Genomic DNA, 12,818 nt, shown 5'->3' with positions numbered 1-12,818 from the left:
GGAACAGAAACAAGCATCTGAACATTGAGAGCTTAAGCTCAAAGATCAAGAACCTAATGCATGCACCTACTAGAATTAGAACCTAATGAAAGGTAAGAAATTGAGCGTCTTCTAACAATGTTCCGTACTATCTACATGACAAAGTAAGAAAAAAGAAAGAAAGATAAATTATGTCTTTCTTCTTACAAGCCTGATATAGACTCTGCATTTCCAACCTCGAATCAACCAAGATATATCAGATTTTCAAAATGTAGCCCAACAAAGATACAATTCCATTGACATAGTTACTTGCACATATACAATAATACAATGTAACAAGATACAATTCCATTGGTACATAATAAATTACACATTTACAATGTTACAAGATCGAACTCCAGTGGCAGAATAAGGTAGTAGCACACAAGAGACATATATATGAGATCACTAAGAGGAATGCACGTAAAATAAAATATTGATACATATTTTAGCTTGATGATGATCAAATAATATGTGGGAAGACTTATGTCTTGGACTTGAAAGGAATGGCTCTGATGACTATCTGATGGTACAGAGCAGCAAGAGCAGCACCAATGAATGGTCCGACCCAGAAGATCCACTGCAGATATAGAAAAAAGAAGAATCTCAAACTCGATAACATTACCAACTTAAGTAACAGTTTTCCCCATAAAACTCAATATTTGATGCGTGTCATAATTATCACACTTAGTATAACCGTTAATGTGATTAAACAAGGAACTTACATGGTCGCCCCAAGCATGATCCTTATTGTAGATGATGGCAGCTCCAAGACTCCTGGCCGGGTTAATTCCAGTTCCCGTGATTGGAATAGTGGCCAAGTGCACCAAGAAGACAGCAAACCCAATTGGAAGCGGAGCCAAGATCTTCAGAATGTCCAATGACCAAAAGACACATGAGTTAGGTTCTATGCCAAGAATATAAATCAGAATCAATAACAAAAATATCCAAGAAGAATAAGAGTTTTAGCAACATACAGGGACATGAGAGTCTCTAGCACTTCTCTTAGCATCAGTAGCAGAGAAGACAGTGTAGACAAGAACAAAAGTGCCAATAATCTCTGCACCAAGACCTGAACCCTTTGTGTATCCATGAGCCACCAAGTTGGCTCCACCTCCATTAGCGTGATACGGCCCTGGCTGAAAACCCTTGACCACACCAGCACCACAGATAGCTCCAAGGCATTGCATTACTATGTAGAAGACAGTTCTTGTCAAAGAAAGCTTCCTCGCCAAGAACAAACCGAATGTCACCGCCGGGTTAATGTGTCCTCCCGAGATTCCGGCAGTACAGTAGACAAGTGCGAAGATCATGCCGCCGAACGCCCAAGCGATGCCTTGGATACCCACGGAGGCACACATGTTGGGAGCTCTCTTGACCCCCAAGACTGTTAAAACGGTGACGTAGAGGAAAAGGAAAGCGGCTATGAACTCTGCTATGCCGGCTCTGTAGAAGGACCACGACTTGAGCTCGCCTGGTTCGAAGAACGGAGCCGGAGGTGGTTCCTTGTAGTCTTTTCCCTCCGTCTGCGCCGCCGTACCGATTGGCTGCCTCTCCGGGAACTTGTTTGCTCCCACATTCACGTCTTCTTCTTTTCCCTCCATTGTTTCTCTTCTCTCTCACTATGGAATGGAAGTAAGTGAAACGTTGAGGCTCTGCTTTTATAGCCGGGTCCGGTCCATTTAAACAAACAATTAAATATCTAGATTTTAATATTTTTTTCATTTATAAGCTAATCGTTTGCTTTTTTTTTTTTAAGCTGATTTATTATGATATTACAATTATGATATGAGAAAGATTACATAGACGATTCGACAATACTACCTGTCTTACGAAGAGCTACGCCCTAACTGCTTCACCTGAGCCGTCCTATGAAGATCCACGCCTGACCAGATTTACTTACACCATGCCTGAAGATCTTTTGTAAGCCTTTCTTCCGTAGTTTGCATAATTGTTTAATAAATCATTTTTTCCGGAACTTGAAACCTGGATTTCCTGTAATCTGCAATAAATTGTATAGTCTGGGATTCGAACCCCAGACCTAGGTGTAGAAGCCTTTAAACCTTAACCAGTAGGTTACAGTGCTTCCACAGCTAATCGTTTGCTAATCGAGTAATTTACAAATCTTCTATGTAGTTGTTAACCATGAAAATTTCTCTTATTATTTTCTATATATTATTTTCAAATGTTTATATAAGTTGATAAGAGTTTTTTTTATTAACATAAGTTGATAAGAGTTAATTCAGTGGTTGGGTGGTCAAGGCGTTTTGTGGATCCCCAAGGAACCCGAGTTCGAATCCGCACCACACCAGATTTTCACAGCGCGTGGTCATTGGGGCTTTCACATTCTCTTTCCGGGTAATGGTTTACCATTTTTTTTTATAAGTTGAGAAAAATGCAGTGTCTTGGAGACAGTTCTTGTTCCCTCCATTTCAATTTAATTGTCATTGTAAAGAAAAAAATTCGTTTCAAAATAAGTTTTGTTTTAGAATTTCAATGCAAAATTTATTAATAAGATTTTCCATTTTATCAGTGTGCATAAGCATTAGATAGACAATAAAAATGAAACTGATGAAGTATAACTTAATTAGTCTATCATAACTGATATCTACCTAAGATTCATGGTAGTCCATGTTAATTTGCAATATGGTAATGGTATTGCACACAAGTATGTTTTCGATGTTTTGCATTTTCGTAAAGACTGTTTAGCTATCATTATTTGTTTTTTTTTGTAAACATGTAAGACTTTAAACACGTTTAATTGTTTTTTGGGGATAAATGGTTTGTTTAGTCTTTGAACATTATTAAGCTTAGAAAGTTAGAATCATTTGGCAACAATCAGTGGATGTAGGTAGATGAAATGGACTGGACAACAGCGAAAACGAATGGACATAAGATTAAGCAACCGCAACATCTATATAATTGTTAAAAACCAAATATATTACAGCTCAAATGAAATGGACATATCCAACATTACGTTTCTATCAATTTATTTAAATGATATTATTATGGGAAAATTGGAAAAAAGGACATTCTCACCTTAGATTTGTCTCAATGGAATTTTTAGAAGATTATTTAGGAAAATAAGATTTTAATTCTTGTAAATACCATAATACCCTTAAAACAAACCAATTAATATGATTATAATTATAACAATGATTTTCGTAATTGATTTAGTATTAAAAATAAAAAAAAGGAAAAAAAGATACGGTTGAGGTAAAACACGTAAAGTTGCCCTAATTTTTTTTTTAATCTTCTTTTCTCTGCCGTAATTCTTGACTTCATCCATGGCGGTTTAGGGTTCTTGGAAAATCATTGTTCTTCATCGGTGTTTCGTCAGATGGTTCATCTTTAATCTCGTTTTCGTCATCCTCCTCTTCGTTCTCACATACGAAAAAACGAAATCGTACGAGTTTCGACAGTTCATTACAAAATCAAAGTGTTCGTAGATTAATAAGTTCTTGAGTTAAGGCACTTAATAGTTTTAAGTGTGTTTGAATCTTGAATTATAATCATCGCAGGAGCCGAGAGTTCCTCTGGCAAGGACACACTGCTCACGCCACAAAAGAAGACGCAGATAAAGAGGTAACACTAGTTTTTTCCTTCGTGATCTAAACCTTAAGCACTTCTATACTTGAAAAACATGTTAATTTCTGTGCTTAATTTTTTTAGGTTCTTGAGGCTTTGGACCATTACCGTCACATTTATGAAGAGTATTTTGCAGTCCCAGTTGTAAAAGGTATGAAGAGTGAGAAGAAGTTTGCAGGTGCACGTTATACCACAAGCGTAGAGGTAAAAATTACATTTAAAAACTTGGACTGATGTATTAAGAAGTTGTCACATAATCTCTTTATTTACAAATCAGTAAATGCGATTATGTTTTAGGCTTTCATACCAGAAACTGGTCGTGGTATACAAGGTGCAAAGATGTTTGACATCACATTCACAAATAAAGAAGGAAAAAATAAAAGGTGTGGCGGAATTCTTGGGCTTATAGTGCCAGAACAGTAAGAAAATCTTGAAAATCCTTTTTTAGTTTTGTATAAAAGTATTTGTGCTTGCTCATATGGAACTTACTATTGAAGTTTCTAACATTTGTTTTGAAGATTGGAGTGATGATATTGACTTATGGAGATGACAAAGGATTGGTGAATCCCCCTAACGTTGGACCAATCCAAGTCAGACTCAGTGAGGAAGGAAATGGTCTTGATGTCTGTGATAGCTAACCAAGATTGAGCTTAACCGAAGTTTGTGATAGCTTTGATGCAAGGGTCTTGATGTGATCAAGCAAGCTCAATCTGGAACATAAAGACAGCTATGAAATTTAAATCTGGCGTTTTGCATCAGCTTGATTACACTCTTGTTCAGTGCCAAGCTTTTGTTTTTACTCCTACCATGTAATGTTAGCTCATTGCAGCCTTGATTCACTTTTTTTTCCATAGCATATTGTTTAAGTTGTTTGCATGAAGTTGATCTTGAATGTTTGTCTTGCTTTTCTTGTTGGCATGAAGTTGTTTGACGTCTTCACACAATACATAAATTTCATAAATAATACGATACATGGCATACATTATATTTCAAGAAACAGAAACAAACAAGAAAATGGTAAAACTGGACAATAAAGGTAAGCAAGTGGCAACATTTAGTAGTCATCACTTACATAAACTCTCACCGTTAACTTTGTAGAGTAAAGAGGCATACAATCTCGATATTTTTGGTAAGAGAATGATATAATAAACAATACAAAATAACATAGATTGGAACCATGTTGTATTGATAGAGAGAAGAGGTGACTTTGTGGATGAAGAAGAGAGAAACACAAACGAAGAGAAAAAGATCGTGGGAGGAGGAGGAGGAGAATAACGTGGAGAAAATATTCTCAAATATATTTTGAGAGATTTATGGTAGATTTAGTTTAGATTTAGGAAACTTCTTTAACCGAATATGAAAGTTTCCACATTTTCACGATTTGCCTAGAATATGTACATTACCTAAGCAGAACACCGTATAGTAGGTGAGAAATGTATTCTTCCTTTAGGCGTCATATAAGGTAAAAGGCAGAACAAGTTATGTCACGTAATATAACTGACCTATATCATTGAGTTGTGGCTATATATCGTTATCGAGCTGTAGGTATACCGAAGACATCTTTCTTGATTATAACATAACCGATTCTATCTTTGTTAGAATATACAAGAAATGTTAGTTTACGGTATATACCCTTGATATATCTATGTTTAAAACTTAGAATCGAACATGTAACCTAGGTAGATTACCAGAATGAGTATTCTAACTGTAGTTAGAAGATAAAATAAAATATGATTCCAATATTTTTTTAAAAAAGTTTAAACATATATATTCTCTTACTTATGTTTCCAACAGTTTTCATATTTTTTTACATTTTTAAAATTTAATTTACTATTTTTTCCATTAAAAAAGGATAAAACATGTCCAAAATTGCCAAAAGTATGATAAGTCTTATTGTGACAAACAAAAGTTCAAAGTGTCTCATTTTTCCAATTCTCCCTATTATTATCATACAGCGCAGAATACACCTCATATCGATCGTCAATACTGGCTTACAATCAAAGTAGCCATCATCGAAAATGTTGATGCCTTATCTACCAATGCTTCATCACTATTACCTAATCTGGCAAATGAATGAAATATGTTGTAGTATGTGAATAAAGCAAACCCAAATTGAAACTCTTGTTAGTGAAAGTTTGGGGTTGGATTGGTTCCCATAAACTAAAGTCAGATTTAAGAAGATATTATGATTAATAAAAAGTAAAAGTGTGATTGAAAATAGTATGATTAAAATAAAAATATTAAATTTTGTATCATTCACTTTTGCATTAATTTTTGTTTTTATAATCATTTATTTATTTTTCTTTTTCTGTTTAAATTTTTTTTAAACATTTATTTGAAATACTTTTATAGGCACGAAATACAGCAAAAAAATCTTTTTGCAGTTTATTAGTACATCTCTTTCGTCTCAGCATCCGCAAAAGCGTAAAAGAAAGGAGCCACTTGTCAGACACTATTTATAGGTTCTTGGTTAGTTCAATATTTTCAGATTTTATTTGGTTAGTTTTTAGATTTTTATCATATATTATTAATGGTTTCAGATCAGTGTAGGATATATCCTACATAAAGTCCATACCATAGTTTTACCCCAAAAAAATCCATACCATAGTTGCTCTGCTTCTTCATTCATCGTTTGTAAAATATATTTTAAAATTGTTGATTTTCCATGAGGTCATCCAATAAGTTTATTCTGCTGATTTTGTCAACCATAACTCTCATCAGTTTAGTTACAGAGAGTCGAAAAACAATACCATCTCAAGAGAAGAAAAGAGAGTTGGAGAAACTACTCAACCATATCAATAAACCTGCGATCAAAAGTTTCCAAGTAAAACTTAGCCCTTTGTTTTCTTAACCTTCTGATATTTTTTCCATAAAATTACCAAGAAAATGTTGAACATGAAACATATGTTATCTTTCTATGTACAATCACGGTTTAAAAGCAGATTTTGGGAATGGAAACATAAAATCTATCTTCGGTTGAAGATCTATCTTGCTTAGCTTATATATATGTTGTAGTTTATGCTTATTGCTTAAGAGGATGTATAATTCCCTCTTTCTATTGTAGTGAAGAAGTTTGAGTATGAATGAAACTAAGTTTGTGTTCAAAAAAAATAAAAGCAGATTTTGGGAATGGAAACATAAATTTTTTAGGAAATATATCTATGTAAGAGATTTAATGAATTAGCGCAATTACATTGTAGGAAGGAACAAAAAAAATCATGTTTCAACAATACAATATTTTAAACGAAGCAGTTTTGATGTTGTATACCTATTTTTTTTAAAAAAACTATACTAATTGATTAGAACCAAAGATATTTGCATTTTGTATAAGAAAAAAAAAACTAAATGGCTATAACTTTTAACCTCACTTTGGGTCTCTGTTATATTTGGACCAACCATGTGTCTTTTAAGTGCAACAATCGAAGTCATTTCAGAGCACATAACCTTTTTCTTTGCCTTTTATATTTCGACAGAGCAAACATGGTTATATACTGGATTGCATCGACATTCATAAGCAGCTAGCCTTTGATCATCCTTTGCTCAAGAACCATTCTGTTCAGGTTTTATTCTACAAAACACAAGTTAAACCTATTACAGATTTTTTCTTCTTCTAATGGATTCAAATATCATATGCAGTTAAAGCCTACAACTATACCTAAATGGACAAGAGATAACAATACTTCTCAAAAATCAACTTCTCTTCCATTTCGACAAGAAGAAGACATAATTTGTCCACCTGGGACTGTGATTATTAAAAGAACTACACTTGAAGATCTTATACAATTCCAACGTTTAGAATCCTTAGGATTGAAACCAACTTCAAAGGACAGGAACGATGATCCACCTGGTCATTATGTAAGTATCATTTCTTGTTCACATAGCTGAGGCCTCCTAAAAGAAAAACCCCAAGGTCCCTAACGTGTGCTTATAATTTTTTTTATTTTCTTTTGATTATATTAAGACTGCCGTTGCTCAGTACTATGCACTCAATTTTGGTGGAAAGGGAAACATTAATGTATGGGATCCCCAAGTCGAGCCTGATCAATATAGTCTTTCAAGTTTATATGTCCAAGGTGGCCGTAGAGAAGACTTTGAGACCATCTCAGCTGGATGGATTGTAAGTCCAAATCCAATTCTTACTTAAAATAATTTCATAATAATATAAAAACCATAAATTTGACATAAAAAGAAAATATCTCCCAGGTGTCCCCGAAACTGAACCATAATCATAGTAGCTTATTTCTAGCCTGGAGTGTAAGTTTCTCAAAAATATTACAAGTTTTGACTTCATCATATGGTCCATCTACACTGGTAAAATCAGTCTTTTTTATTCAAAACAGGCAAACAAGAAAGGTTGCTACAATACATTATGTCCCGGGTTCGTACAAGTGAGCCGCAAGTTCCCACTAGGAAGTGTTGCCAGACCAGTTTCCAAGTATGGTGGTAAACAATATCATCTAGAAATCAGCATATATCAGGTATATAGCACCAATGTTCTCAAATTTTCCCATATCGGAAGTGGAAATTAGATATTTTTCACCAAAAACATGAAGTAAAATTTCTCAATAGATCGATGAGTATTGTTTTCTCAAATCCCAACAAAATTAAAATGTACAAAATTAGTTTAGTGTAACCAATTAGAATAAACCAAAAATCACGAGTTTTGAGTTGGCTTCATCAGATAAAATTGCACTAAATCGAACCAAACCCACAAAGAATTACAAATGTGGTTTCAATTTTTTTTTGTTAAACGAAGACTTACTGGTTTTGGTTTAAACAGGAACGTCTGACAAGAGATTGGTGGTATGTGCTAAAGGGCGAGCCAGTTGGGTACTGGCCAAATCCATTGTTCAGTTATAATGGTTTAGCCGAGGGTGCAGATAATGTTTGGTGGGGAGGAGAAGTTTTCAGTGCAGATAAAAATAGAATAAGCCCAATCATGGGAAGTGGATTTGTCCCGCAAGATGATTTTGGAAAAGCAGCTTATATCAATGGTCTTAGAGTGATCGATCGTTATTCAAGAAAAGTTATGATGCCACCAGCAAAAGATTTAGTAGTATACGCAAGCAGTCCAACTTGTTATAACGTCAAAACGATATCACGTCGTGGTGAGTATTGGTCTAGGGCTATATTCTATGGAGGACCTGCAGGATGCACTGTTCGTTAACATGTCTTTAATTAACAGCCTTATGCTTCTAGACTATTAATTATGTAATTTCCTTCTTTTAGACTCATCTCCGTTAACGTTTACCGTCGAGCTCGTATCACAAAATGTCCCTTTAGGAAGGAAGTGAATTACAAAAGTATTGTTGGCACTTTTTGATGTGTTTGGTTAAACTTTTTGGCACTATATTAGTTGCCATGATTTCCTCCAATAAGCCCCATCTGCTTGCTTTTGAGCATTGGCTAGTTTATTGCTTTGGTTTATCAGAAACATATTTGGTTTATTCTCTGATCAGAACAAGTTTATTTCTTTGCATATTTGTAGACTGGACATGGTGATGTATTTGATTGTTAACAAATTGTTTTTTGAACACAGATAGCATTAACATTTATTAGCAGCTCGCTTTTGATCATCCTCTGCTCAAAAACCATTCTATTTACGTTTCTAGTCTATACAGCAAGTTCCCTACTTTTGGACGCAAGTAGAAATTCTTACAAGATTTAATTTTCTGTATAGATTAGCATTAGCTAATTTTATAGCTGAAAGAGAAACGTATATTTTTCAGTATTAATATACAGAATTAAATTTCAGATCTTTTTTTTTTCCTTTGAACTTTCTGTGACCGTTAATAACATAATTCCAAGATAAAATAAGTTTCATAATTTATTATAACTAGGTGATTTTTTCCGTGCTCATGCACGGGTATAAATAGCCTTGGACATTCGGGTATTCGGTTCGGTTTCGGGTAGGAACCATTCGGTTCTGGGTATATCGGATAAATCATTCTTATACCCAATGAGTACTTAGGAGTTTTCGGTTCGGTTTCGGGTATCCATTTAATAAATGAATCAAATATACATATACAATATATATGAGTTAATATGTTAATCAAAGTGGTATAGTGGTTATACACTTGTATATTTGTCAATCCAACTAGAGTTCGAATCAATAAAGTGCTAGTTTTATAAGTATTTATTGAATTTTAATTTTAATATAAAAATACCATATATATATATATATATCTATATATATAAAAGAAGCTTTTACTTCTGTCACAGCCTATCCACCTAAGACGACATGTCACTGATTCGCCTTCTATCATCGCGACACCTGTCCACTCTCGAATCCGCACTTTTCATTAACTCTCATGTGTTTTGGGCTTTTTCGTTTATCTCTGGTCGTTGTGGTTTTGGGCTCAGGAAACTGCAGTTCTTATCTTTCGAGACAGCCCAATAGCTCAACAGATTGAAGCCTAACTGTGTTTTACACGCAGAAAGGATTTTACGGTTCGTCTCCCTTTTTTCTTCTGTGGTTCCCCTCTTCTTCCTCCTGTGACTTGTGATCTTCATCTGTAACATTGAAACACTTCCATTTATATCTTCTTCATGTTTAATCCTTTATTAATGAGATGATTCTGTTTATCATCCTGATTAGGAGAATATGGAAACGTTTTGTGGTTACGCTCATGCGAAGGGTCGTTTTCAACGCTGTCTTCAACCATCGTCAATATATCCTTCAATGCTTCTCATTTAATGACTCCGCCAGAAACTTCAACTATTAAAAAGGTATGCTTGACCCCATGAAATGCATTAGTTCTTTCTTCACATTCATAAGCTTTCTAATAAACAATCTTCATAATGGATAATTCCTCTGTCCTTCTGGCCGATTTGCAGCGGTCCGTTTGCTTAGGTTCTGAGAAGCTATGAATATTAAGCGCGGCGGTGAGGTAATTCCTCTGTCCTCCTGGACGCTAAGGTAACTCTGGCTTGATTATGTTGTTGTTTTCTGTTTTTTTTAGTCTTTTCTCGTGTTGTCCATGTTTATATTATAAAACTTTCAAACCTAATAGTTTTCACCGGAGATCAATTTATTCATGTCTCCGTTATAAAAATTATTCCCCTGAAGCTTTTGTTACTTACTTGGGATATGATCATTGTTGTAACATTATTCCCCATAAGTTTTTGTTGAGAGCTACTTTTACAATTAAGAACTGATCGTGTTCATATTTTATTACATCATTATACGTCCTGTAAAATTATATATGGAACATACTCTCACAGGATACTCTAATCATTGCTGGTTGGTCACTAACGACAATGGGACTACATCAACAGCTTCATTGTTGAGAGGCTTCAAGATTGAGCCATTGACAATAGCTGAGCTTAGCCAGTTTGTCATCACAGCCGAGCCTTAGGTTCACTTACAACCTTTAATAGGTTTGTCTCCACCATCATTCTAAGTTCTGTTTATTATTGCATAAAATAGAATGTATCTGCACTGGGAAAGTCATCTGTACTCATATAAATGTATGGTGCTACATATCTTGCTCCAAGTGTGCAAGGAAACTTCAGAGGATTCCTCATCGTTTGCATGCATGTTCTGCTATCAGAGTAATGCCCTTGGTGTTTTCAGGTACACAGCGGTTTTAGTTGTTTCCTTATAACAATGTATCTAAAACATTGTACCCTGTCTATTAGGTATTGTGTGGAGATGACTGTTGCTGCTTACCCGGACGAAGCTGTTTTCGTTAAGTTTCTATGGTGACATAACAAAGCTCACCAATATCCGGGCTGATGATGCTGGTCATCTGCTGGATTATGAGGTTTACGAGAGGATAGCTGAGGACATGTATTGTGATGTAAGAAAACTCTGCTAAATCCTATCCAAAACGACATTTGAGATTCATGAACTGCATCAGTACTCATATGAAGTTTGCTGATTAGGCAATGAAGCAGAACAATTAATTCCTCTTTCTCTGAGATTTCTTGCCTTGAGTCTCTAATAAACAAAAAAAATAATTATATACAACAATAAACCGTCTTTTGTAATAATTGTCTAACACCAAGCAACCGTCTTCTGTAACAAACGTCTTTATTAGGCCTGGGCATTTCGGGTATCGGTTCGGGTATTTCGGGTTTCGGATAGTTCGGATAGGGGCTAGAGGATCCATTTAGTATTTGACCTATTTTCGGTTCGGTTCGGTTCGGATAGTTTCGGGTTCGGTTCGGTTCGGATAGTAAATATAGGAACCGGAAAATATCCGGAAAAAGTTCGGTTCTCATTTGGATCCGGTTCGGGTTCGGATAGTTCGGGTAGTTCGGATAATTTGGATAAAATATCGGTTATTTAGGGTAAAATATTAAATAATTAGGATGATTTACATAAATATTTTGGATATTTCTGATTACTTTGGACATTTCGGATAAAACTATCCGGATACTTTCAGATACTTTCGGGTAGTTTGGATACTTTATAATAATTTAGTTATCCTCAACTATTTTCAGATACTTTTAATAGAATTTTAAATTAAAAATACATATTTAGTGATGTTATATGTATATATAATTAATATTTTTATATATTCGGGTACCCATTCGGTTCTCGGTTCGGTTCCGGTTCGGTTCGGTTATTTCGGATATAAAAATATAGGAACCGTTCGGGTATTTGAGAGTATTGGTCCGATTCCGGTTTCGGGTATTTCGGTTCGGTTCCGGTTCGGTTCTTCGATTCCGGTTATTTTGCCCAGGCCTAGTCTTTATCATCTACATCTGATACATGTATGCTAAATCATTATCATAGTCAATTTACATAATTTAACTTTGCATATATAGAGATATCTATTAAACAAAAGAAATAATTTTATTCAACAATAAACCATAATCAACTACACTCAACTACATACACTTCTGGAGGGACGACTTTATATTAAGTCGTCTGGTTAAAGTTAAATTATGAAGTTTTATTTTTCAATTACAAAACTAACCTAGGACGACTTACACGTAAGTCGTCAAGTTTTCATAAAATATTGAAATTTTAACTTTCCCAGAGACGACTGAATTATAAGTCGTCCAGAAATAGTCAAAGATCTGACACGATTCGGTCAAATGCAAAACTAGCCTGTTTCTCGTAGATGACGTATATATAAGTCGTCTGGAGTGTTTTTTTTTAACAAACAAAGCTGGACGACTTAATTTAAGATGCTGATCAACAAGCTCCTTCCATATATCCACCGCCATATTATCCCTCATTTTCTTTGCGTTGCACCTAG

At 34.7% G+C, this 12,818-nt stretch overlaps 2 protein-coding genes and 1 long non-coding RNA gene across 7 annotated transcripts; 2 read left to right on the top strand and 1 right to left on the bottom strand.

The window, feature by feature from the left end:
* Positions 1 to 249: 249 nt before the first annotated feature.
* Positions 250 to 1,682, bottom strand: LOC106398102 (probable aquaporin PIP1-5). 2 transcript variants are annotated; one of them, XM_013838703.3, is made up of 3 exons: positions 996 to 1,682; positions 744 to 884; positions 250 to 598 (listed from the first exon to the last, which is right to left on the bottom strand). In XM_013838703.3, exons 1-3 carry the CDS (start codon positions 1,620 to 1,622, stop codon positions 503 to 505), a joined length of 864 nt encoding a protein of 287 aa, XP_013694157.1. In that variant the 5' UTR covers positions 1,623 to 1,682; the 3' UTR covers positions 250 to 502. The 2 variants fall into 2 exon arrangements, with proteins under 2 accessions (XP_013694157.1, XP_013694162.1); XM_013838708.3 differs by having other exon boundaries at positions 740 to 884; positions 996 to 1,673.
* A 4,298-nt stretch (positions 1,683 to 5,980) lies between these two features.
* Positions 5,981 to 8,923, top strand: LOC106442652. Of its 2 annotated transcripts, XM_048763060.1 has the most exons (7): positions 6,044 to 6,430; positions 7,080 to 7,166; positions 7,243 to 7,461; positions 7,568 to 7,723; positions 7,810 to 7,860; positions 7,947 to 8,084; positions 8,387 to 8,923. In XM_048763060.1, exons 1-7 carry the CDS (start codon positions 6,272 to 6,274, stop codon positions 8,771 to 8,773), a joined length of 1,197 nt encoding a protein of 398 aa, XP_048619017.1. In that variant the 5' UTR covers positions 6,044 to 6,271; the 3' UTR covers positions 8,774 to 8,923. The 2 variants fall into 2 exon arrangements, with proteins under 2 accessions (XP_048619018.1, XP_048619017.1); XM_048763061.1 differs by lacking the exon at positions 7,810 to 7,860 and having other exon boundaries at positions 5,981 to 6,430.
* A 967-nt stretch (positions 8,924 to 9,890) lies between these two features.
* Positions 9,891 to 11,678, top strand: LOC106398166. Of its 3 annotated transcripts, none has more exons than XR_007326293.1 (5): positions 9,891 to 10,121; positions 10,205 to 10,335; positions 10,444 to 10,525; positions 10,831 to 11,182; positions 11,248 to 11,678. It is a non-coding gene; the product is annotated as an uncharacterized LOC106398166 (long non-coding RNA). The 3 variants fall into 3 exon arrangements; XR_001279930.3 differs by having other exon boundaries at positions 9,913 to 10,335; positions 10,831 to 10,986; positions 11,104 to 11,182; XR_007326292.1 differs by having other exon boundaries at positions 9,899 to 10,335.
* The last annotated feature ends 1,140 nt before the right edge of the window (positions 11,679 to 12,818 follow it).

The sequence above is a fragment of the Brassica napus genome, chromosome C7 (assembly GCF_020379485.1).
Source record: "Brassica napus cultivar Da-Ae chromosome C7, Da-Ae, whole genome shotgun sequence".
Lineage (NCBI taxonomy): Eukaryota > Viridiplantae > Streptophyta > Magnoliopsida > Brassicales > Brassicaceae > Brassica > Brassica napus.
Note: the sequence above shows the minus strand (reverse complement) of the source record. Positions and strands in the feature narration are given on the sequence as shown.